General features: G+C 42.0%; 2 protein-coding genes across 4 annotated transcripts; one reads left to right on the top strand and one right to left on the bottom strand.

Moving 5' to 3' along the window:
* The first annotated feature begins 527 nt into the window (after positions 1-527).
* Positions 528-11,000, top strand: rexo2 (RNA exonuclease 2). Of its 3 annotated transcripts, none has more exons than XM_086131216.1 (7): positions 528-681; positions 2,133-2,216; positions 2,301-2,378; positions 3,240-3,351; positions 3,447-3,555; positions 6,633-6,686; positions 10,720-11,000. In XM_086131216.1, the coding sequence occupies exons 1-7, from the start codon at positions 637-639 to the stop codon at positions 10,790-10,792; spliced, it is 555 nt and encodes a 184-aa protein (XP_085987342.1). In that variant the 5' UTR covers positions 528-636; the 3' UTR covers positions 10,793-11,000. The 3 variants fall into 3 exon arrangements, with proteins under 3 accessions (XP_085987342.1, XP_085987343.1, XP_085987341.1); XM_086131215.1 differs by lacking the exon at positions 528-681 and adding an exon at positions 750-900; XM_086131217.1 differs by having other exon boundaries at positions 637-681; positions 2,133-2,378.
* Positions 11,001-14,931: 3,931 nt separating this feature from the next.
* On the bottom strand, positions 14,932-22,063 carry LOC147193442 (putative transcription factor Ovo-like 1). The gene is given in 3 exon segments (XM_086131635.1): positions 14,932-15,248; positions 21,693-21,882; positions 21,986-22,063. Coding segments are annotated over 3 exon segments (585 nt in total).
* Positions 22,064-22,319: the final 256 nt, after the last annotated feature.

The following is a 22,319-nucleotide window of genomic DNA, read 5'->3' as shown; positions in this document are numbered from 1 at the left end:
TATGACATTCCTGAATGGATGCGTATATTACTTGATGATGTATTGGATGTGACGTTGGGTACCATATCCACAAGTCTGGATGTAGTCATTCAAAGTCTCTTTTCTTAATTTTTGAAACAGAATCTAAGCAATATTTGAATTCTATTATAGTTTCCAAAAACAAGAAAGCTGTTAAAACTCTTACTTTATGTTCTTTATTTGGAATTTTGTTAGAAAATTTGGCTCTTCTTTTTGTTTATCTGTTAAGGTTGTATGATTGCCTTTTTTGCAACTGAGCCAGCAGAGGGGAATGTAACTCTACTCTGCATTGTTCGTGGTATATGACGTAGTCAGCCATATAAAAGGGGTGAAGGCACGTCGTCGATCAGTGTGTCCGTTTCGTATAAATGTTTTTACGAACGCGCAACGAGGATTGTTCCGGATTACGTAAATACAAGTATTTTGGCATCGTGTAGGCGCCGTAGTTATTGAGCAAAGATGGCCGACCTTCTGCGCATGCGCGCCTCACATTCTTCAGGCGGCACAGATCGTGCTTCCCGGCGAAGACAGATGTTTCCATCATTTTTTTCTTCAACAATAATTTTAGCGACGTGTTTAATCTTGGTTTTCCAATTCGTTGGTTGTTGAAGCAAGAACATGAACGCCGCATTGTCTCAAAATATAGTGTGGGTGGATCTTGAGGCAAGTCACAACATTCTATTTAGTCAACTTCTCAAAGACCAGTGAAGTGTTAACCGCTGCTGATTCGGCAATCCATGACTTTAGCGAGCGGCATTATGCGATCTAACAATATTATCATTATTTCTTTCAATGGTGTGTGTTGTTGAGTGTCAGTGGACGTTGAAGCCAGAGGTTCCTAATCATACCGTATATACTTGGACATCTGAGGAACTGCAGCAAGTAAATACTTCCAGGGTGTGGACTCTCAGGGTTGATACATATTTATAATTTTACTTACGTGGTTCCTATAAGTGGAGATTTGACAATTAGATTCGAGACCTAGCTCATAACTCGTGATGGGCCAAATGAAGCACAGCGTGTCTCAAAAGTGGGCGTGTGCCAAATGAAGCTTCCATTCGGACTGTGTATCGATGCACAGGGGGGTCCAAACTTTTTCGTTTGAGGGCCGCATACAGAAAAATGGAAGGGTGAAAGGGCCACTTAAAAATTCTTCAACTTTTTGAAACACACTAAAGTCAGTCAAGAAAGCAATTATATGTTGTTTGTATTGTCCAGTTAATGTCATCTGCTTTCTGCTAAAGATGTTAGAGCAAATATTTGTTTTTAAAAAAAGTTTTTAGCGTAGCCAACAACTTCTATCTCAGAGTATATCCAGCTCTGCACTTCAGATCATCTGAATCCCATCTCCACATTCATAACCTCCCCAAAAAAGAGCAAACTTGTCTTCATAAATCAAGCATAGAGCACCAAGTGGAAGAAACTGTTTTTGCCTCTAAAATTTAATTATATTTATTCACTACAGTGTTTTGAAGATAAATTGTCATTTTATCATAAATGATGGTTTATTTGTATCTTCGAATGTAGAAAAAATTTCTACAGTACATAAACACATTTATAAGTAGTAATGGTACCTATTAAAGCCACGTGCAAACCAGTTGGCTGGAAAGCCTCACTAATTCATGAAGCTTAAATTCACTATATTGAGACATTCATAATACTGAAAAGCATTTCAAGCTTTCATCTGCTGTACTTGACATTGTACAGCAGGTGTGAGTATAGAGCTAAAATGAATGAAGCATTTAGGAAAGAACCTTAAGACGAAGCAAACCCCAGTGGTTCAGGAGGCTTTTTACCCATCAATACTATTAACTCGAATCATTTGGATCCGAAATCATGAAATGAATGAAAAAGCTAATGAGAAAAATAGCACTTCTAGTACTGTAATGTATGAAAACATACCTCAATGACAAATAAGTATGGGTTGACTTCTCATCATTTGAGTGGCCATTGTGCTACTCCTCGTGGTGGGCTGCCCATCTGGAGAGAGACAGATATGCTCGATGTGGACGTCTGTACAGTATACAGTTATATTGTCTGCATATCATCTGCCACGTGGATGTAATAATTCATACATATTAATGCTCACATCCTCTTTTTTTTTTTTTTTACAGCTGACAGGCTTGGACATTGAAAATGACAAGATAATGGAAATGGCATGCATAATTACAGACTCCAACTTGAACATTTTGGCTGAAGTACTTTACGTTTTTTTTTTTTTTTTTTACTGTATTAATATTTTGACTGTTATAATTATCTTCCAATCGAAACTCTCTTGGCAGGGGCCCAATTTGATTATAGCACAGTCCAATGAAATACTGGAATCCATGTCAAAGTGGTGCACAGAGCATCATGGCAAGGTAAGCTATTATGGCTCTGTAGTGTTGTCCCAGCAGTAAAACCTCTAGAGTCGGACTACTTTATATGTACGACTGATCATAGACTTGCGCTGAATGATTTGAGGAAAAGATTGAATTGCAATTTTTCTAACCGATTATGCGCTTCGATTCTATTCACAATTTTCCTCAAACCAAGATTCAGTGCATTATTCACACAATGTACAGTAACACAAACATGACCGAAAATTACATCATATCATCAAAACATTTAAAGCTAATACTGTACTCGAACACTTCGTGGTGCTCCGATGAATCGACCACTGTTGGCGATCGGCCGATTTCCTTGGAAAAGTGTGTGATCGAACTTTGTCACAAAAAAAAAAGAGATCACCACTTGTTCTTTGCAGCCTGCAGCCAATCAGAATAATCTGCTTAACCTCTCGTCAATGCCCTTAACAGGGATAATTACTCTATGCCGAATCATCTTTCTGGCAAGATCACAAGTCCTAGCTCTGTTCTTCTTTGTGATCTCTGATTGTCTCATCCTAGTCATTTTTAATTGCCCGGTGAACAAAGGCAATTTGATTAGACGAGCTGCCAAGAACCCTGCTGGTATCCAAGCAGTGGTGTAGTCAAAACTGGTAAAAATCAACAGTTCACTGCTTCAAAAAAAAAAAACTCCAAAAAGTTCATTTGTTCGTGTCTCGGCTGAACACTGTGAGGCCACCCGGAAGATTCCGGAAGCTGGTAAAATTCAGTAATTTGTTACAGCTGCAGCTGTTGTGAAAGCGCTATTTAAATAAAGTTGAGTTGAGATGAATACACTACAAACTAAAGATATTTGATGTTCAAACTGCAGTGAGTAAGTCATATTTTTTTCAGTCAGGATTGACTGAAGCAGTACGGCAGAGTAAAATCACACTGGAACAAGCAGAGGATGAATTTCTTTCCTTTGTCAGACAACACACTCCACCTGGACAATGTCCCCTAGCGGGTGAGTTCCTTTTTTATTTTATTTTTTTTGTCGCAGCCAAGCATTATCATCCATTGTCCTCTGACAATAATGTCCATTATTCTTTTTATGTGCAGGAAATTCTGTGCATGCAGACAAAAGATTCCTGGACAAATATATGCCACAGTTCATGAATCACCTCCACTACAGAATAATTGATGTCAGTACAATTAAGGAGCTTTGCAGGTCAGATGCTTTTGTTTAACAATGACCATGCCAGAATTGTTTTAAAATTGCAACATGTAATCTCTGCCTGCGTTTGCATTTTCAAATGATCACTTTGACAAAATTCCTCGAAAATCACAATGTCCGATGACTTGTGAGCAATTTTCAGAACAGGCCCATGGGCTACTCTGTCTGAGGGTCTCGCGGGTACCATGATGGTGATTCTGGTCTCACAGATCCATATCAGCGCTGAGGGGAGTGGGCACAAAGTGAAAATTCATGGCCAGATTTTAAATCCACTTTATTCATCCTAGAATAACAAACACCATGACACTGCAGTGTCATTACAGTCATCAGTACTACATATTGGAATACACCAAACGGCAACTCCTTGTTGAATCTTATTCATTTTTTATTAATTCAAAAAAAATTTTTTTGCTTTTCTTAGTTTTTATTTTGATCCTTGAAAAGATGTCTTAATATGAAAATACGAGTGTCACTAAATCCTCCCAAACTTGGGTGTGCTGCCTTTATTAACTCACCCATTTTCACTGGTGCAAATATCTCAATCCCATCCGTTTTACTGGATTTTGACAGATTTGCAAAACCCACAGATTATTGTGTTCTATTGCGATATAAACATGCAGGCTACCAAAACAAAAAAAAATGAAACTCTTCTTTCTTTTTCCATTCCTGATCAATCAGCTTGAGAAAATATATGTTCCCTTCTAATGAATGCCCTATAACAACTCAACAAATTCAACTAATGAACGGCCGTTCGAAACATATTTCATTCGTAAATTGGAGAGCGTCTGTGTAATTTATACATTTTTCACTCGCTCGTAATTTTCGGACTGCTGTTATTCAACCCATACTTAACCGACCAAACCTCGATCCAGACAGTCTCTGTAATTACAAGCTGGTATCAAATCACCCATTTATTGCAAAAATTATTGCCTCATTTTCGGTCTTTAATAGAGGTCATATTTTATCAAAATGATTCACATTTTTGGGGACTTTACCATGCATAAGAATTAAATAAAATTTGCACACTCATCATCCCAGGTAAAAAAATATATATTTTAAAGTTGTCATAAATGATGAAAAAATGGGTCTGCAGCGCCACCTAGAGTAGAAAAATTTACGGCACGTTTTACCAATGCCTATGAAAATTGTCAGGCACGTTTAGCACCCTTAACCTTAAATGTACCAAAAAGTCCTTTACAACCATTGTTTCAATTGACAGGAAGTGAGCTATGAATTTTAAACAGGAAGTGAGCTATGAATGAACATTAGGCCAATTTTTGCACATTTAAAGGAGTCATACTTCTGTGCACTTGTCTTAGAGGATTCATCCGACTGACTTCAAACTTTGAAGTTTGAAATCTTCACACCTGGCACAACAATTTGGGGATTTTTATTTTTTTCCCGAAATACTATATGATGGGGACGGGGCATCAAAATTTGCATCTAATATTCAATTATTTTTGCCACAAAGGAGGAATGCTTTTTGCTTAGTCCCCTCCACTTGCTCTCCAAAAAAAATCCCAAACTTGACATGTATATAGTCGCGTCCTGAAGAGATCTATGTGATAAAATTCTGTTACCCATATGTTACCTAGTGCTGACGAGAAATGTCATTGTTTTTACATTTTCACATACTGCATGGAGCCTGTTGAATTAATCCAACTAAATAATCTGCCAAAAAAGCTTCAAGTTGTCGATCATGATCTACACCGTTCATTGTAACTTTTCGCAAAAGGTGTGCCCTTACCGTGCTCCAAGGTCTTATGATTAACCGTGAATATAAACATTGCTGTAACTTGACACAGATTGGATTGCTTTATTGTCATTACACATTCGTGCAACGAAATTTCACTTAACAGGCACGCTCTGCACAAGAAACATGAAAAACAATGACGAACATGGGATACAGTGCAAAGGGCCTGTCGGTACTCGCTATGTAAAGCGCCCCGAGATCTTAGTTGAGAAAAGTAAACACTAGGGAAGGAGAGGGGGGAAAAAAACCATGCTCGAACTATCCTCTTCTGAGGATAATTTTAGTCTAGAAGAAAAAAAATTACCCTGCACATCAAGCATATGACAGTTACAACAAGTCACAAGACATAACATGTAATGAATGGGGCGGATGGATGGGGGGGAGCGCGACGCGGCCCGACCGGCGTGCTGCCAGTCCATTCAGCGCACAGCAGATCAAGTCACATCGCAGGGAAAAGCCAGGAGGAACGATGATGACCCTATCTTCTCCAAATTTCACTTCGTTGATTTAAGTAGCACCACCTACTGGCTACAAGAAATAAATGTTTTATTCTTTGACATTTCCCTCTTGGGGGACCAGAGGGGGGATACCCACATCTACTTTATATTGTTCGGAAGAGTGTTTAGGCCGTCATGTTGATAAAACATGAAGTTTATGAATTTTCACGAAACACTGTTGCCGTGGAAATACACAGTTCACCAAGAAAGCAACTTTAATTGTGATTCTCTAAATATGCACAGAAACTCATGAAACTTAGCACACATCAGGTCTGGCGAAATCACCAATATTGTATTAGTTTTTTGTGTACTCTTTTAAATTTGGCTCACTAGTGCCCCCTAGAATTATTTTTAAATGCAGTTCCTGTTGTATGTTTCACCTCCATCTACAAAAATTTGTTATATGTAACAAAAAAGTACCTGGGAACCAACCATATGCTAAATCTAATGGGAAGTCCAACATTTAGAATTTACTTTAAAAGTCGGCTTCACCCTGAATACAAAAGCTGTTGTAATTTGAACCACGTCATCAATGGATGGAATGTGGCAAAAGATCAAAAAGTTCAATACCTTTTGCAAGACACTGTATATACAAGCACATACTATTCCACACTCAGTTAATTTCAATAGCTTGGCATGATCTGCATGAAACAAACACATTTTGAAATATTGTTTGTTGCCAACCTAACCCTAACCAGAACAGTTTACCTCTATTATTAGTGTTATTTGTCAGGAAACCCAGTCATAGTAATTATAGACAAGACTCTTTGTATGGCTTGGTGTGTGACAAGATTTTTTTTTGGGGGGGGGGGTACATTTAGGAGGTGGTTTCCAGTGGAATATGAGATGGTGCCATGCAAGAAAGCAAGCCACAGGTAAAGATTTATTAACTCACGGTCGTTCAAGTCTTACAGTTGTCATTTATAGTGCTGTCAAGAGATACAAGTGGTTGTAGATTAATTAATTATGATCTTTAATTAATTGATCTAATTGATCTATATTTTAATCTCATCTAAAAGTTGCTGAGAAAACCCCTATTTTCGTTTTAAATTCATTGCAGTATTGAGCATTGAGGCAGATCAAAAGATTCACATCACAAAAAAGGGGTTTTATAAAGTATTTTATTGTTTTTAAACAGACTTGAACAGATACAGTCCAAGGCATTTACTTTCTGCTGTATTTGAGACTACTGTAATCCCAAATCCTACTTGCAATTTTTAGTTTCGACCACCAGGGGGAATATCACATTTGTGCTATTTGACTGGGTGCTTTGCATTGATGTGGGAGGCTAAACTTGACCTGCTTCTGTGGTCAGCAAACTCCTTCCAATTTAGACACAACACTCTAACTTTATCAATAGGGCTGTCAGGGCGTTTTTGGAATGCAAATTGTCCATTCATTGTGCCGAGAGCTCTCACATGCCCCTCCATTTTCACCTCTCCTCGCTGCTGCTTACTTTACACCGCCCATTTCCAATGGGAACCAATCAGTTTATGCTAAACAAGCCCTAAACATAATGACAGCCTATAAATGCCCGCTTCAGGCTGTGACTGACAGTTGTTTTCCCACTCTCAACAACTCGAACATAGGAAGCCAACACATACAAAGTGATATTAGAAAAAGGCAACCTGCCTACAGAAACAATAAAGTTAGAGATTAAAATTTAGATTCACGCGATTAAAAAAAAAAACATAACGCCCTAAATATGGACGTAATTAATTATTTGCAATTAACGCGATCATTTGACACCTCTAGTCATTTAATCCAAGTGTTCTTGTGCTGTGCCATAAATTTGTCAATAAATCCTGTATTTTCTGCACTATAAAGCACTTAAATACTAGTAACAAAGCCATTAGAGGTGGTCACAAACGCCGACATGAAACATGTAGATACAAATGGCATTATAAAACAATAAATGAAAAACAAAAGTTATGAAGACAATTGATTCAACAAAAAGGCACACAAACCTCGTGGGCTCACATCTACGTGGGGCTAAATATCCTAAGAAGTCTTGCTTGTCTCCTTCATTTCATTATGGCTGCAAAGAGCTCGAAATGTAGTTGTCTCTTTGAGTGTGTGTTGGCGAATACACATGTCAATTAGTGTCGGGCAGAACTGTTTTAGGTTACAATTGGTTCCTGCTAATAATCACCACTAGATGGCAGAGGAACACTACAAGGGGAAACAACTCAATGGGGAAGATGAAGAGAGTTACAGTCTCTTTATATAAAGCGCATCGGATTATATGGCGCACTGTTGGCTTTTGAGAAAATTGAATTTTTTACTTTTAGGTTCGCCTTATAGTGCGGAAAATACGGTAATACCAATGCTCAACTTTTATTTGAAGGGTCCCATACTGTTGGCTTCTGCGTCAAGCTTCCATTAAGACTGACTGACTGACTGGCTCGCTCGCGCACTCACTCATTCGTCCACTGACTGACTCACTCACGAACCAGGGTTTTTAGAATAGTTTTATATTTTTCATTGTTTGTTTTTATTTTATTTTGTCAGTTAGTTTTGAGAGTGATTTGGTTGTTTGTCTTTTTGCTGGATTTGCTTTGTTTTAGTTTCATTTTTACTAGTCTTAGTTTTATTTCTCGAAGATTAGAAAATTGAAAGGTGACAGTACTTATTGTGAAATGAAAACTCAACATTTTTTTATTTTAAATCAAACAGCCCTCAACAAGTCACTTAAAGGGTAAGTAGTGAATATTGAAGGCGGCCCGGTAGTCCAGTGGTTAGCACGTCGGCTTCACAGTGCAGAGGTACCGGGTTCGATTCCAGCTCCGGCTTCCCTGTGTGGAGTTTGCATGTTCTCCCCGGGCCTGCGTGGGTTTTCTCCGGGTGCTCCGGTTTCCTCCCACATTCCAAAAACATGCATGGCAGGCTGATTGGACGCTCTAAATTGTCCCTAGGTGTGAGTGTGGGCGTGGATGGTTGTTCGTCTCTGTGTGCCCTGCGATTGGCTGGCAACTGATTCAGGGTGTCTCCCGCCTACTGCCCGAAGACAGCTGGGATAGGCTCCGGCACCCCCCGCAACCCTAGTGAGGATCAAGCGGTTCGGAAAATGGATGGATGGATAGTGAATATTGTTCTGGGTAAAAAGTGTCATTAGTTTGGAGCTTGAAGGCTAATACCCACATTATCCTCAGCTATGACTACTCACATCAAAAGGAATAGTTATAGTTCAGTTACTAAATATACACACCACATTTTTTTTAATGTCAGACAATTTTCACGGACCGGCCGGATCCGGATCAATACAACGGTATGCCATGATATGACCAGCATGAAAACTGTGGTATTTTCAAAACATAATAAACACGAATCATTACATGAGTCCAGTCTGGCCGCAACACTTTCTGGTCACTATGATAATATTTAAACCTGGCTTCAAAATAAGATAAATCGCAAATACAAAGCGCATGAAAAATATGACTCACCATTGCTGCATATTATGCACAGTGGGCTTGGTATGTGGGAATCTCCCGTTGAGATAAATCTGTATTTTAAGTAGGACTCCTGATCCTGTCCGTTTTCAGTGACTTCAACCTATCTCTGAGGTTGAAGTCACTGACGTGATTAAAAAGCTCCTCTGTGGCAAAGCCCCAGGGGTGGATGAGATCTGCCCAGAGTTCCTCAAGGTTATGGATTTTGTTGGTTTTCCCTGGATTTTCTTCTTGAAAGTCTTTGGCTTCACTTCTGTCTCCTGGCTGGGCCTTTTCCCCTTCACAAAGAAACTTTGCAAAGACGTTTTTTTCCTCATTTTGCGAGCTCCTGGGTTTCATTTTAGCGGTAATCTATCCCGTGACCGAGAAGCGCGCCTTGACCTGCGTCAAGACTGACATACTATAGACAGATGTAACAGAGAATCTGGTAATTTTTCAAAATAATAAAAATTTCAGATTCAGAAATGAATAAAACGTAAATAATGCAAGTTATTTAATCTGTCTGTGCGGCCTGGTACCAAATGACCCACGAACCGGTCAGCGGCCTCGGGACCACTGATATAGACTATTTAAGATTAGATAAGAAAACTTTTATTTGTCTCACAATGGAGAAATTCCCAATTTACAGCAGCAAAATTATGAAAGGGAGAAGTAGAAGAACAAAAAGTATATAAATAAATATACTGTACATTATGAAATATAGATATAAGCATATTAAAAATAGGTGAGTGGAGGGGAGTCCAGGTTTTCAGGTCTGCCTATTCAATAGCCTGACAGCAGTCGGCAGGAACGAGTGCCGGTACGTCTCCTTCTTGCAGAGCGGGTGTATCAGGCTGCTAATGTTGATATACATTGATAAGTTTGGGATTTTTTTTTAAGCATACTGACTTATTTACTTATTTATCCAAACTTTCTTTTTTGGTTTTCCAATGAAACCAGTCAAAAGCCAAGAGTATTAAGAAGTCAACAAAACCCCCACCAATATTCAAAACAATTGGAAACCAATACCCATCCCTTCACTGGGATGTGAGCCAGGAATGGATGCAACGTCTTCTCCCAACCGTGTTCAAATGCACGCGAACCTCCAATGTTGTGTTGCAAGTTCAAAAAGGAGTGGAGGTCATACACTAATGCAGAGTCTGTCAATAAAGCACCAATCATTAAAAACAGACAATAAAGCCGAAGTATCAAGAGCGTCTCCGCACACATCAGTGCACTGTCCGCCTTCTTGAAAGTCTAATCACAGCTCTGTTCCAGAGAGACAAACCCAACATTTATTTGTTTCTGGAAATGTAAAAGAAGTATTGTGGTCCCATCGCCGTCTGCTCGCTCAGTGAGAGTTGTGTACTTCCCTTTTTTCGGGTGACGTGTGAAAATATTTGGGTGTCCTGGATCAAAGAAGGTTGAGTCTTGTGAGAATCATTCACTAGGCAGAAACAGATTTTGTTTTCTCTTTTAGAGCTTTGGAGGACATCCGGGAGAGCATAAAAGAGCTGCAGTACTACAGAGCCAGCATCTTCAAAGCAACTTGAGAAATTGAACAAGATTGTTAAAAAAAAACATAGCAGTACCGGTAATAATAATTTGTCAAATTTCAAGATGAAGGGGCCTTCTGTTATCAGCCAAATCTGTGAGGAATTATTAAAAATGAAAATTATGTATAGTTTTGATATGACAATTTCTGTATTCAAAAGGTGAGTGCCTCATCAAAATAGTTAAAAATAAAATAACCTAAATTCAGCTTTTTGACTCTGTGTCTTTAATTTGAATGTGTATTAAAAAAAGAAAAGAGACCCTGAGAAGTGACCACAAATTAAAGTTTAAACGTGAAAAAAAAAGGTTTTAGGTTTACTGTGCCATTTTCAAAAAAATTCCAGTGTTCCGGTACACCAAAGTGGCACAGGCTGCAAGGGCCCTTAATAGCTGGTTGCAGCTCTAGTTAGAACCCGACCAGTGACCACTTATTTTTTTAGGAATTATTCTTTTCTTATTGGGGCCTGAACAACGACGGCTGCGAGGTCCCTATTGTTTTTGTAGAAATTATTCGGGCCCCACCAGCAACCACTCTGGGGTACGTAGGAATTATTGTTTTGTAGGAATTAATTATTATTAGATTCAATATAGCGGCCGCTGCGAGGTTCCTACTGTTTTTGTAGAAATTATTATTGTTATTACTGGTAGGGCCCGACCAGGAACCACTGCAAGGTCCCTATTGTTGATTGTAGAAATTATTATTATTACAGGCTGATTTTCTTCACTACATTTTTAGGGGGAGTTGACTCTTGGAGCCATATGCTCAGCCTAAAAGGAAGCATTTTAACTCATTTAATGCTGGCTGTTTTTCTCAAAGTGGGAGAGCCTTTCTCAAACGTTTCGACAAATCTTTGAAGGCCTACAGAAATTTGATTTTTGTAGCTACATAAGCATGTAACCTACCAAACGAAAGCTTTTACCCTTTTCTTTCATCAGGAAAGAAAGTACACTTCTGCCTTGTATCATTCATTAGTAAACAGCAGCTGAACATTGGTAAGTTTCTTGAAAATCCACGTTTTCAAGATAAATTATGACAGAGCTTTTTGTGAAAGGATGCATTTCAAACAGAACTTTCCCTTTGATGCTATAATATATATTTTTTGCATTTGTGATACCTCAAATATCTCAATGATTTCCTACTAAATAACATTACAACACAAAAAAGGGCACTTTGATTGCAAAATAAGTTTATTGCAAGAAAAACACTGCACTGATGCACGGACATTGCATGAACTTTGCATGAACTTTTTATGAACGGTGAACTTTGGGGGGGGGGGGGTGTTTGTGTGCATGTGTGTGCTTGTTTGTCAAGGATGATGATGGGACTTTGTCATCTTTTTTGATTTGAAAAAGCTCTGTTGTAGTGTTAGCTGCCAGTAGTTTTACGTTTTGGCATTAAGTGTTTGGCATTTTGCATTTCCTTAAAATTTTGGTATTGCCTTGAAAACAAAAGATGCTGTAACTTTTCAGCTGCTATAACTTGACCCACATGATCATATCTTGTCAATATTTTACATTTATTATGAGTCGAAGTTTGTGACGTTTTGCAAAAAGCTGTTGCCATGGCAAAGCACTGTTTGCCAAGATATATCAGGACTCTGACTGCTACTTACCTCATTGGATTATGGACTTAGCTTGGCGTTATGCTCAAGTGTTATTTTATAGACCTCATGTTCACGTTCCGAGTCGCTGTTGTTCCGATCGATTCTTTTGTGCAAATATTTTGGTTTTCCTGTCATTCTCGGCTGATTTAAGTTTCGTGTGTTTAGACTTGCCATTTTGTTTTGTGTATTTTTGGGTGTCAAATTTACCTTGCCTTGAGCATGTGTTTTATGTTCATATTTGGTTTCCTAGCTCTTTGTTGCCAGCGATTTCTGTTTACACTTTGTTTTTCTGTAAATAAATATTTTTTTACCGTAGTTTGTCTGAGCTTGTGTTTGTGGGATCCGCACACTATCTGGTTCATTTCCAAACCTCGTCAGAACAGGGATGTTTGTGCCTATGCACCAAACAGCACCTCAGAGTACTCACTCTTTTTGGAGTTCTTGGAGAGTGTGCTGGAGAGCACTCCCCCTGGGGACTCCGTCATTCTGCTAGGGGACTTGAATGCTCATATGGGCAATGACAGTAAGGCCTGGAAGTGTGTGATTGGGAGGAACGGCCCCCTCCAATCAGCACGCGAGTGGTGTTTTGTTACTGGACTTCTGTGCTCATCACGGATTGTCCATAACGAACACCATGTTCAAACATAAGGGTGTCCAGATGTGGCGTTGTCACCAGGACACCCTTGGCCACAGTTTGATGATTGAGTTTGTGGTCGTATCATCAGATTTGCGGCCGCATGTTTAGGATACTCGGGGAAAGAGAGGGGTGGAGCTGTCAACTGATCACAACCCGGTGGTGAGTTGGCTCTGATAGTGGAGGAAAATGCCGGTCCAACCTGGCAGACCCAAATGTATTGTGAGGGTTTGTTGAGAGCATCTTGCAGAATACAATTTCAAAAGGAGTTTCAACTCCTACCTCCGGCAGCGCTTTTCCCCCGTCCTGGGGAGGCGGGGGAATATTGAGTCAGAGTGGACCATATTCCACGCCTCTATTGTTGAGGCGGCCAATCGGAATTGTGGCCATTAAGTGGTCGTGCCCGTCGTGGCGGCAACCCCCAAACTTGCTGGTGGACACCTGCACTAAGGGATGCCGTCAAGCTGAAGGAGGAGTACTATCAGGCCTTTATGGCCTGTGGGACTCCAGAGGCAGCTGATGGGTACCGGCTGGCCAAGTGGAAAGCAGCTTCAGCGGTCATCAAAGCAAAAATTCAGGCATGGGAAGAGTTCGGTGAGGCCATGGAAGCCGACTTCTGGACGGCTTCGAGGAAATTCTGGTCCACAATCCGACGTCTCAGGATGGGGAATCTGTGTCAGAGCTGCTGACCTCCATTCGGGATGTTGTGAGGCGGTGGACAGAGTACTTCGAAAAGACCTCCTCAACTACACCAACACACCTTCCTTAGAGGAAGCAGTGTGAGGACTCTGAGGTGGGCTCTCCTATCTCTGAGGTTGAAGTCACTGACGTGATTAAAAAGCTCCTCTGTGGCAAAGCCCCAGGGGTGGATGAGATCCGCCCAGAGTTCCTCAAGGTTATGGATTTTGTTGGGTTTCCCTGGTTGTCACGCCTCTGAAACATACCATGGTCATCGAGGAGAGTGGCTCTGGATTGGCTTTAAAGAAGAGGAATCGGAGGATGTTCCAACTACATAGGAGTCACACTCCTCAGCCTCCCTGGTCTATTCAGGGGTGCTGAAGAGGAGGGTCAGTCGGGAAGTCATGTCTCAGATTCAGGAGGAGTAGTGTGTTTTTAGTCCCGGCCGTAGAACAGTGGACCAGCTCTACACCCTTCGCAGGGTCCTCGAGGATACATGGGAGCTCGTCCAACCAATCTACATGTGCTTTATGGACTTGGCGAAAGCATTCGACTGTGTCGCTTGGGGAGTTCTTTGGAGAGTCAGCAGGAGGCCCCGGGGACAACCCAGGACCCGCTGGAGAGACTCTCTCGTAGCTGGCCTGGGAACGCCGGGTAGAGCTGGTAGCAGTAGCTCGGGAGAGGGAAGTCTGGGCTTCTCTGCTCAAGCTGCTTCCCCCGCGACCCGACCCTGAATAAGCGGTAGAAATGGATGGATGGATGAATGGAAAAATTACAGCTTGTTAGGAAAAACTTGCTATGACAACAGAGGCTCCTTATTTTACAATGGGGTATTCTGCTATCGTCACTGTAAAGTTTAATTAAAACCATCCTTTAAATGGCAAAACACAACAAATAAAGCACACAAAAGCTTTTCCTCCCTCAAATTTATGCTCATTGAAATGGATTTTTAAAATCTGAAGTCAAAGGCTCATCAAATAAACTGTATGTCGTAGTCTAAATTCACAAAACAATTCATATACATTAAAACTTATTAGAAAGATGGATGTGAATTTATGCTAAATATAAATAAAACAATTTTAAAAAACTATAAACAAAGTAAGCATGTTAATATCTGCATGGCCAACATAGTAATTGGGCTCCAGTACAAGCAATAATTGTTATTTTTATTTCTAAGTCAGCATGTAAGGTTATATCAAATTGCAAACAAGAGATTTTCTTTTTATATATAAAATGAAAAGTACACCAAATAGGGGCTGGTTTCATCCTTTCTAGATGCAAAATAAATGCTGTTTTGTGCCTAATAGTGATAGTACCTGTGGAGAGCAGGACTGCTGGGATGACTTTGTCTTAAATGGAAAAAGTACTCATCGGGGCAACTTGCTGTGTAACCACAATCTTCACACACAAAGATCTTCGAACGCCTTTGGCGGTAAGCATACTGCTGGTGAATGCCATGAATCTTCCTCATATGGGACTCCAGAGAGCAACGTTGTGTGAATGCCTTCTCACAAAGGTCACACTTGTAGGGGCGTATACCTGCAGGGAATGCAAAGTCATGCTTTTATTTCCATGGTCATGTTTGTGAAGAGTGTATTTTGTGTTGCACAAATGAGTGAATGACTATATCTTTGACAACATTTTCAAACACTGCTTATTAAGGCTTGAATATTCAGGTTCAGAAAAGTATTTGATATTTCCTTTCGTCCAGGCAAGTCCAGGTCCAGTCCTCAAGGGCCGCTGTCCTGCCTGTTTTACATCTCTCTCTACTGCAACACACCTGATTCAAATCATCAGCTTTTCAGCCAGCCTGAAGCAGCACGAGTACGATCTGGGAGAGATGGAAAACAGGCAGGACAGTGACCCTCAATGATCCAGTTTGGACACCCATGCTTTAGGCAGTCATAACAAACATCAACAGTTTTAAAAATGAAAACCTATTTTCAAATTTTTCTGCTTGGCACTTGACGAAGGCGGACACTTTTTTGCTCTGCTCCTGTCCTCCCCTCACCCTTCCCTGCTCGCCACTCAGTCTATGTGCTGTCCTTGTCTGACTATCCTAGTCTCCTGCCGTATTTTCATCCTAAAACAAACCATGGAATTGGTTGGCTGGTCTCTCAATGCCATCGTCAAAAATTTCTCGACGAGAAGAGCAGGCAGTGGGGAGCCTACTTGCCCCTCGGGGACATTTGCTGCTGGGTACACCCTAGATCCCTGGAGGAAATGGAGAATGGTGGTCAATCCTGTCCGTTGAGGATGTGGAAGACATCTACATTATCGGCCTTCTGATAACAGGTATGCTGCTGTTTGGTGTTAGCAGTTTCCTGATCTATCGCAAAATTCAACCGACGGGAGCGGCTTTATTGGAAGTGAAGAAGCTGCCGGTCTTTATGGATGGCATGGTGCGGATGTCCAACACTCAGACCCAAGCGGTGACTGAGCTCAACCGCAAAATGGATGCGGTTTTGGAGTGTCATTGCAAGATGGACAACAACTTGGAGAAGTTGGAATCCGCGCTCAGAAAAAAAATCGCGGATTTGGCTGATCGATGCCATTGAAGAGACACAGTATCTTATTTTGAAGGCACGTTTAAACATTACCATAGCGACCAGAGAATGTTGCGGCCAGATAAGACGTTCCTCGTGTCATGATTCGTGTTTATTATTATGTTTCGAAAATACCACACTTTTCATGCAGGTCATATTATATTGTTGTATCTATCCGGCCTTAAAGGCCGGTCCCTGAAAATATTGTCTGATGTGAAACTGGTCCGTGGGGCAAAAAAGGTTGGGGACCTCTGGTGTATACCATTCCACCACGCCTGTGTCTTTGAGGGATGGACTCTGATCTGACCCTTTTCAACTAGTAATCCCAGAAACTGTTTGGTATCAACAATTTATACTTGTCGGCCTTAACATAGAGTCAGTTTTCTAATAGTTAGAGGATCATACATAAGTGTTGCTTGTGTTCCTGTACAGTTTTAGAAAAGATCAAAATGCCATTGAGGTCAACAAAGCAAAAGACATGGAGCATGTCCTGAGGACATTAATCAAACTCAGGAAAACTCTTGGTGCGTCTTCCAGAGTTTGATTAATGCCCAAATGGCATGGCTAGATATTCAAAGTGACAGAAAAGATGTTTTGAACGCAGTTCTCCACTCATCCCCTTCCCGTATTCTTACCAAATGAGAAGCGCTGCGGAGATCAAGTATAGAAAAAAATCGTGGCAGATTGTAGGAGCACAAAGGCAGAATCTAACAAAGGAAGTGGATACATGTTTTTTATGGTGATCTTGAAAACAGGGTTGCAAGGACTTGTCCTTAACAAAAAAAAAACCAAATAAATCCCGCACCTGCCAGAGATGTTGAAGGATGAATTAGTCCCACAGCGGGTGAAGTTGAAATATATTCTTTCAAAGCCTGCTGTTCAAGTTGAGACACTTACATAGTTTGAAGTTTAGAAGTTGAGCATTGGAGAGCAGTTCTATAGCACAGTCATATGGTCTGTGCCATGGTAAAGACTGGGTGCGATCCATGCTAAAACCCTTACTCAGGTCATGGTATTCTTTAGGGACCTTGTCCAGGTTGATTACTTAAGTCAGACGGTTGGCTACCAGTGCACATTCTCCCTCAACCGACTGTAAACAGTGTTTGTGACAAATTGGCTCCAATTTTTGATGGATGGACGGTCCCATACAATATTGGGATTATGTAGACTAAATCAAGGTAATCGTAAAATTACCGGAGCCTCACGGCAAGGCATAATACAAAATCTCTTTTGCACTACATGATTACCAGAAAGTTTTAGGAATAGCGGACCGGTGATATATTTAACTTCTGCCAAGAGTCTTCCGTCCAGACCACACACCCTATTAATTTCTTTCAGTTCCTCGACAGGGCTGCCGAAAGCTTCCACCACACAGGGGTCAACAAAATAAACTTCTCTTTATTAAAATGGATTGTTTTTGGACTGGGTTTACAGTGTACTGTGAAAGACAGGAGAAACATGTAGTGTGGGTAATTAGATGTAGACTACCCACTTTCAAAGACACCCACAGTCACTAGCAGATTTATGCAAAAAGCCAGTGGGCTCATTAAGGACCCAACCCATTGCAAACATGTCACTGTTCTCATCCCTTCCCCATGAAAATACCACACAACATTAAAGTCTAGACCAGGGGCCTCAAACTCCAGTCCTCGAGGGCCCCTACCCTGCTTGGTTTCGATGTCTCCCTCCTCCAACACACCTGATTCAAATGATCAGCGGTGAGATTATGCGATGATGATTTGGATCAGGTGTGTTGGAAGTGGGAGACATCTAAAATGATCAGGATTGCAGCCATTGAGGGAAATGCATCTCCCACAGTATGAACTAGAACACCCTCCTTTACAGGTAAGTGCTATATAATGGTAATGAACAAGATATGTGCAATACTTTCGGATTAAAAATAAATAAATCTGTGCACCACACCACAATATGGACATTCTCACAAATGTGAATAACTTTTAACAACATTTTGTAAATAGGCCTGTGTGTGTGTGTGTGTGTGCGCGTGTGTGTGCATGTGCATGCTAGGGTGGGCACGGAACACCTGGTATGGAGTAAAGTTATTGGCCAGCATGGAGTGGGAAAAATGAACAACAACGGCCTTCGGCTCCTCTCTCTCTGTGCAGAACATCAGTTGGTCATCACTAACACCATTTTCCAAATGAAGAACAGGTTTAAGACCACCTGGCAGCATCCCCGCTCCAAACACTGGCATCTCCTGGACTATGTGATTGTCCGTCAAAAGGACATACGGGATGTCCTCATCACCCGTGTCATGCGCGGAGCTGAGTGTTGGACTGACCATCTCATGGTCAGATCCAAACTCCTCATGAGCATTCAACCCCGTCATCCAAGGACAGCTCCCAACAAAAGGCTCAACTGTGCAGCATTGAACAACCCCACCACCAGAGCCAACCTCCGGCGACTCCTTGCTGAAAACCTTGACAAGATCCCGGAGGAATCAAGTGACTGGCCAGCTCTGCACCAGGCTATCCAGAGCACAGCTTCGGAGGTGCTTGGCCAGTCAAGGAGACGCCACCAGGATTGGTTTGACTGCAACTCAACCGAGATACATACACTTCTGAAAGCAAAGCATGAGGCCCATAAAGCTCTCCTGTCCTGCCCTACATCTCTCACCCGTAAAGCCACCTTTTCTGCAGTTAGAACAGTGACCCAGCGAGCACTCCGTATCATGGAGGACACCTGGTGGGTGCAGAAGGCAAATGAGATCCAAAATCTGGCAGACTGTAACAACACCCAGGGCTTCTACAATGCCATCAAAGCACTGTATGGTCCCAAGAAGCGGGCAATTGCTCCAGTCCGATCAGCTGATGGCTCTGCACTCCTCAAGGACCACCATGAGATCCTTGCCCGTTGGGCAAACCACTTTGAACATCTTCTCAACCATACCAACCCTGTCAATCCACACATTCTGGACAATCTTCCAGACCTGCCAACAATCATGAGCCTCGACGCCCCACCATCCTATTCTGAAACCCAGCAAGCCATTGCGGGCCTAAAGAACAACAAAAGCGCTGGACCTGATGGCATCCCTGCAGAGGTTTTCAAACACGGAGGTTATCTCCTCACGCGCCGACTGCACCTCCTGATTCAAAACATCTGGGAACATGGGACCGTCCCGCAGGATTGGAAGGATGCTAACATCGTTGTTATCTATAAGCAGAAAGGGGACAGAGCAGCCTGTGGGAATAGCCGAGGAATCTCTCTCCTCTCCACCGCAGGAAAGATCTTGGCCAAAATCATGCTCAGCAGGCTAGTCGAGCACATCTCAGAAGGTGTGCTTCCAGAAACCCAGTGTGGCTACCGGAAGACTAGATCCACCACTGACATGATCTTTGTTTTAAGACAGCTAATGGAGAAAAGCAGAGAACATCAAAAGGACCTGTACATAGCCTTCATCGATCTCAGCAAAGCCTTTGACACCATTAACCGTGAGTTGCTCTGGAAACATCTCTCCAAACTTGGGGTCCCACCCAAGTTTCTCAGCATCCTCCAGCAGCTGCATGATGGGATGCAAGCCAGAGTGCTCATCGGAGGACTCCAGTCAGAGCTCTTCAAGGTGAAAGTCGGGGTGAAGCAGGGCTGTGTCTTGGCTCCAGTGCTTTTTAACATCCTCCTCTCTGCCACCACGTGCCTCTTCCACCGTGGCATGGGACATGAAGACGGTGTCCATATGGAATACCGCCTAGACGGAAGCCTCTTCAACATCAGACGGCTCCAGGCTCACACAAAGACAAAAATCTGTCAGATCTGTGAGCTTCAGTATGCTGATGACTGCACTATATTAGCTCACAGTTCAAACTCTATGCAGCACGCCCTCGACACCATTTCCAATCTGTACCAATCCTTTGGTCTTCAGATCAACATTAAAAAAACTGAGGTCATGTTCCAACTCGCTACCCCAACCTCCACATCCCCCAGCTTTCACATTAATGGCACTCCACTAAACGTAGTGGACCATTTCACCTACCTTGGCTCCACTTTATCTTCAAACTGTTCCCTTGACACTGAAGTCCACACCCGTATTAATAAAGCATCATCATCCTTTGGTCGCCTACGCAGCAGGGTCTTTGAAAACCGAAACCTGAAGACCTGTACCAAGATTGCTGTGTACAACGCAGTGTGTCTCTCCACTCTGCTCTACGGGTCAGAGTCATGGACTCCATATCGCCGGCACATTACTACCTTGGAAGCCTTCCACATCCGCTGCCTGCAAAAGATCCTTGGCCTGTCCTGGGAAGATCGAATTCCCCATACAGACATCCTCGAAAGCACCAATTCCATCTGCATGGAAGCGGCCGTGGCGAAAAAACATCTTCGGTGGATTGGACACACCATTCGCATGCCAGACAACCGCCTGCCCCGCCAGGTCCTCTATGGCCAACTGAGAGGTGCAAAGCGTTCTGCTGGGGGCCAAAAGCGGCGCCTCAAGGACTACAGCAGGGACCTCCTAAAGCGAGCCAACATCAACCCCACGCAGCTTGAAACACTTGCACTCAACAGACCAACCTGGCAGATCACTTGTGCTACTGCAATCTCTGAAATACACAAAATTAACCAAGCCAGACGAACCGAGAAACGCATTCAACGACACCAGCGGGCAGCTGGTACCCCCCTGGTATCCGGTTTCCCTTGCTCCATCTGTGGTCGAGTCTGCGGCTCAAGAATCGGTCTCTATGCCCACGAGAAGTGGCACCAGCGACAGAGTTGCTGACCCCCCCCCCCCCCCCACCCCCACCCCCCTACCCATCCTCCCCTCCCTTGGAGCAAGTGTCATCATCAGACATGATGGACAGCTAGAAGTGCATGTGTTGCGGGCTTAAATTTGTATTTACCCTAACTCTATAAAATGTGAGATGGATAAACTGATTTTCATTGTTCCTGTGACAGTGACAATAAAATTATTTTCTATTCTATTTTCACCCACTTATTCTCTTTGTATAGCAACCCACTTCTTCCTTGACTGTCAAGCTATGGTTTTATGGTCGAGTTGAGGAAGTGACACAGTCGACAATACTGTATGCAGAGCCTCAAAAACCTGGATAAGACGACTGTTTTCCATCACAGTTTTTCGACGAACAAATCGCTCAGTGTGCATCACCAAACGTGATTTTTTTCTGCAATGGTCCACTCCAAGTTGGGTTTAGCCACGTTGTGCAGTGTGTGGCAGGTTTTCGATGATATGTCATCACTCATCTGAGCAGGCTTCATCAGATGTGCTATTTAGACACTTTCCATGTAATCTGAACAATTCAGTTGCAATTGATTCAATGCCCTAAAAATAAAACGGCCTGTATGAATGAGAATATTCACAGGCATAAAATACAGAATGTTAAAAAAGAAGGAAACACAGTGTGTGCTTTGTAGTGATGGAAACAGTTTTGCATGTATTAAATTACAGATACTCATTCCTCACCTGTGTGTGTTCGCATATGCCTCTTTAGGTCAAAAGTGTCATTAAATCCTTTGCCACAAAAGTGACAAGGATGTCGCTTTATCAAGCTATGACACTTCATGTGGCGAATCAATATGCGCTGCAGGGGGAACATCTTGTGGCACACTGAGCACACAAAGCTGCCAGCATCAGGAAAATTGTGGATTTGGGGCTGTTAGAATGAAACAAAGCTCTTCGTTAATATGGTACAGTGATTTTCTATTATTTTTGCTCCTATGACAGCAGTGTTGAGATTCACTAAATTACAATCTTACCTTTGCTTTGCCTATTAGTTCCTGTGTGATGGGGTTGTAGATGGACCCCTGAAGCATTTGTGTGGATTGGTCATGCATGCGGTCAGTAAGTTTTCCTCTGGATTCTGACAAAGGCATTGGCAATTTAATTTGAATTGCCGTCCCACATTCTATAGTAGGTTGTGGCTGGGGCACCGTGGCCCACTCTTCAGAATCAAAATTCCACAATCTCGTCTCCTGACTCACTAAAGGGGATACAATGAAGAATAATGTAATTAATATGAAACAAACATAGTGATGTGTAATTTAGATCTTAAAGGGTAGAATTACACTATTTTATCAACAAATGATGATG

This window comes from Hippocampus guttulatus, chromosome 15, assembly GCF_054856545.1.
Source record: "Hippocampus guttulatus isolate MCC_2025c chromosome 15, RoL_Hgut_1.0, whole genome shotgun sequence".
Lineage (NCBI taxonomy): Eukaryota > Metazoa > Chordata > Actinopteri > Syngnathiformes > Syngnathidae > Hippocampus > Hippocampus guttulatus.
This window is presented reverse-complemented; position numbering and strand designations above follow the sequence as displayed.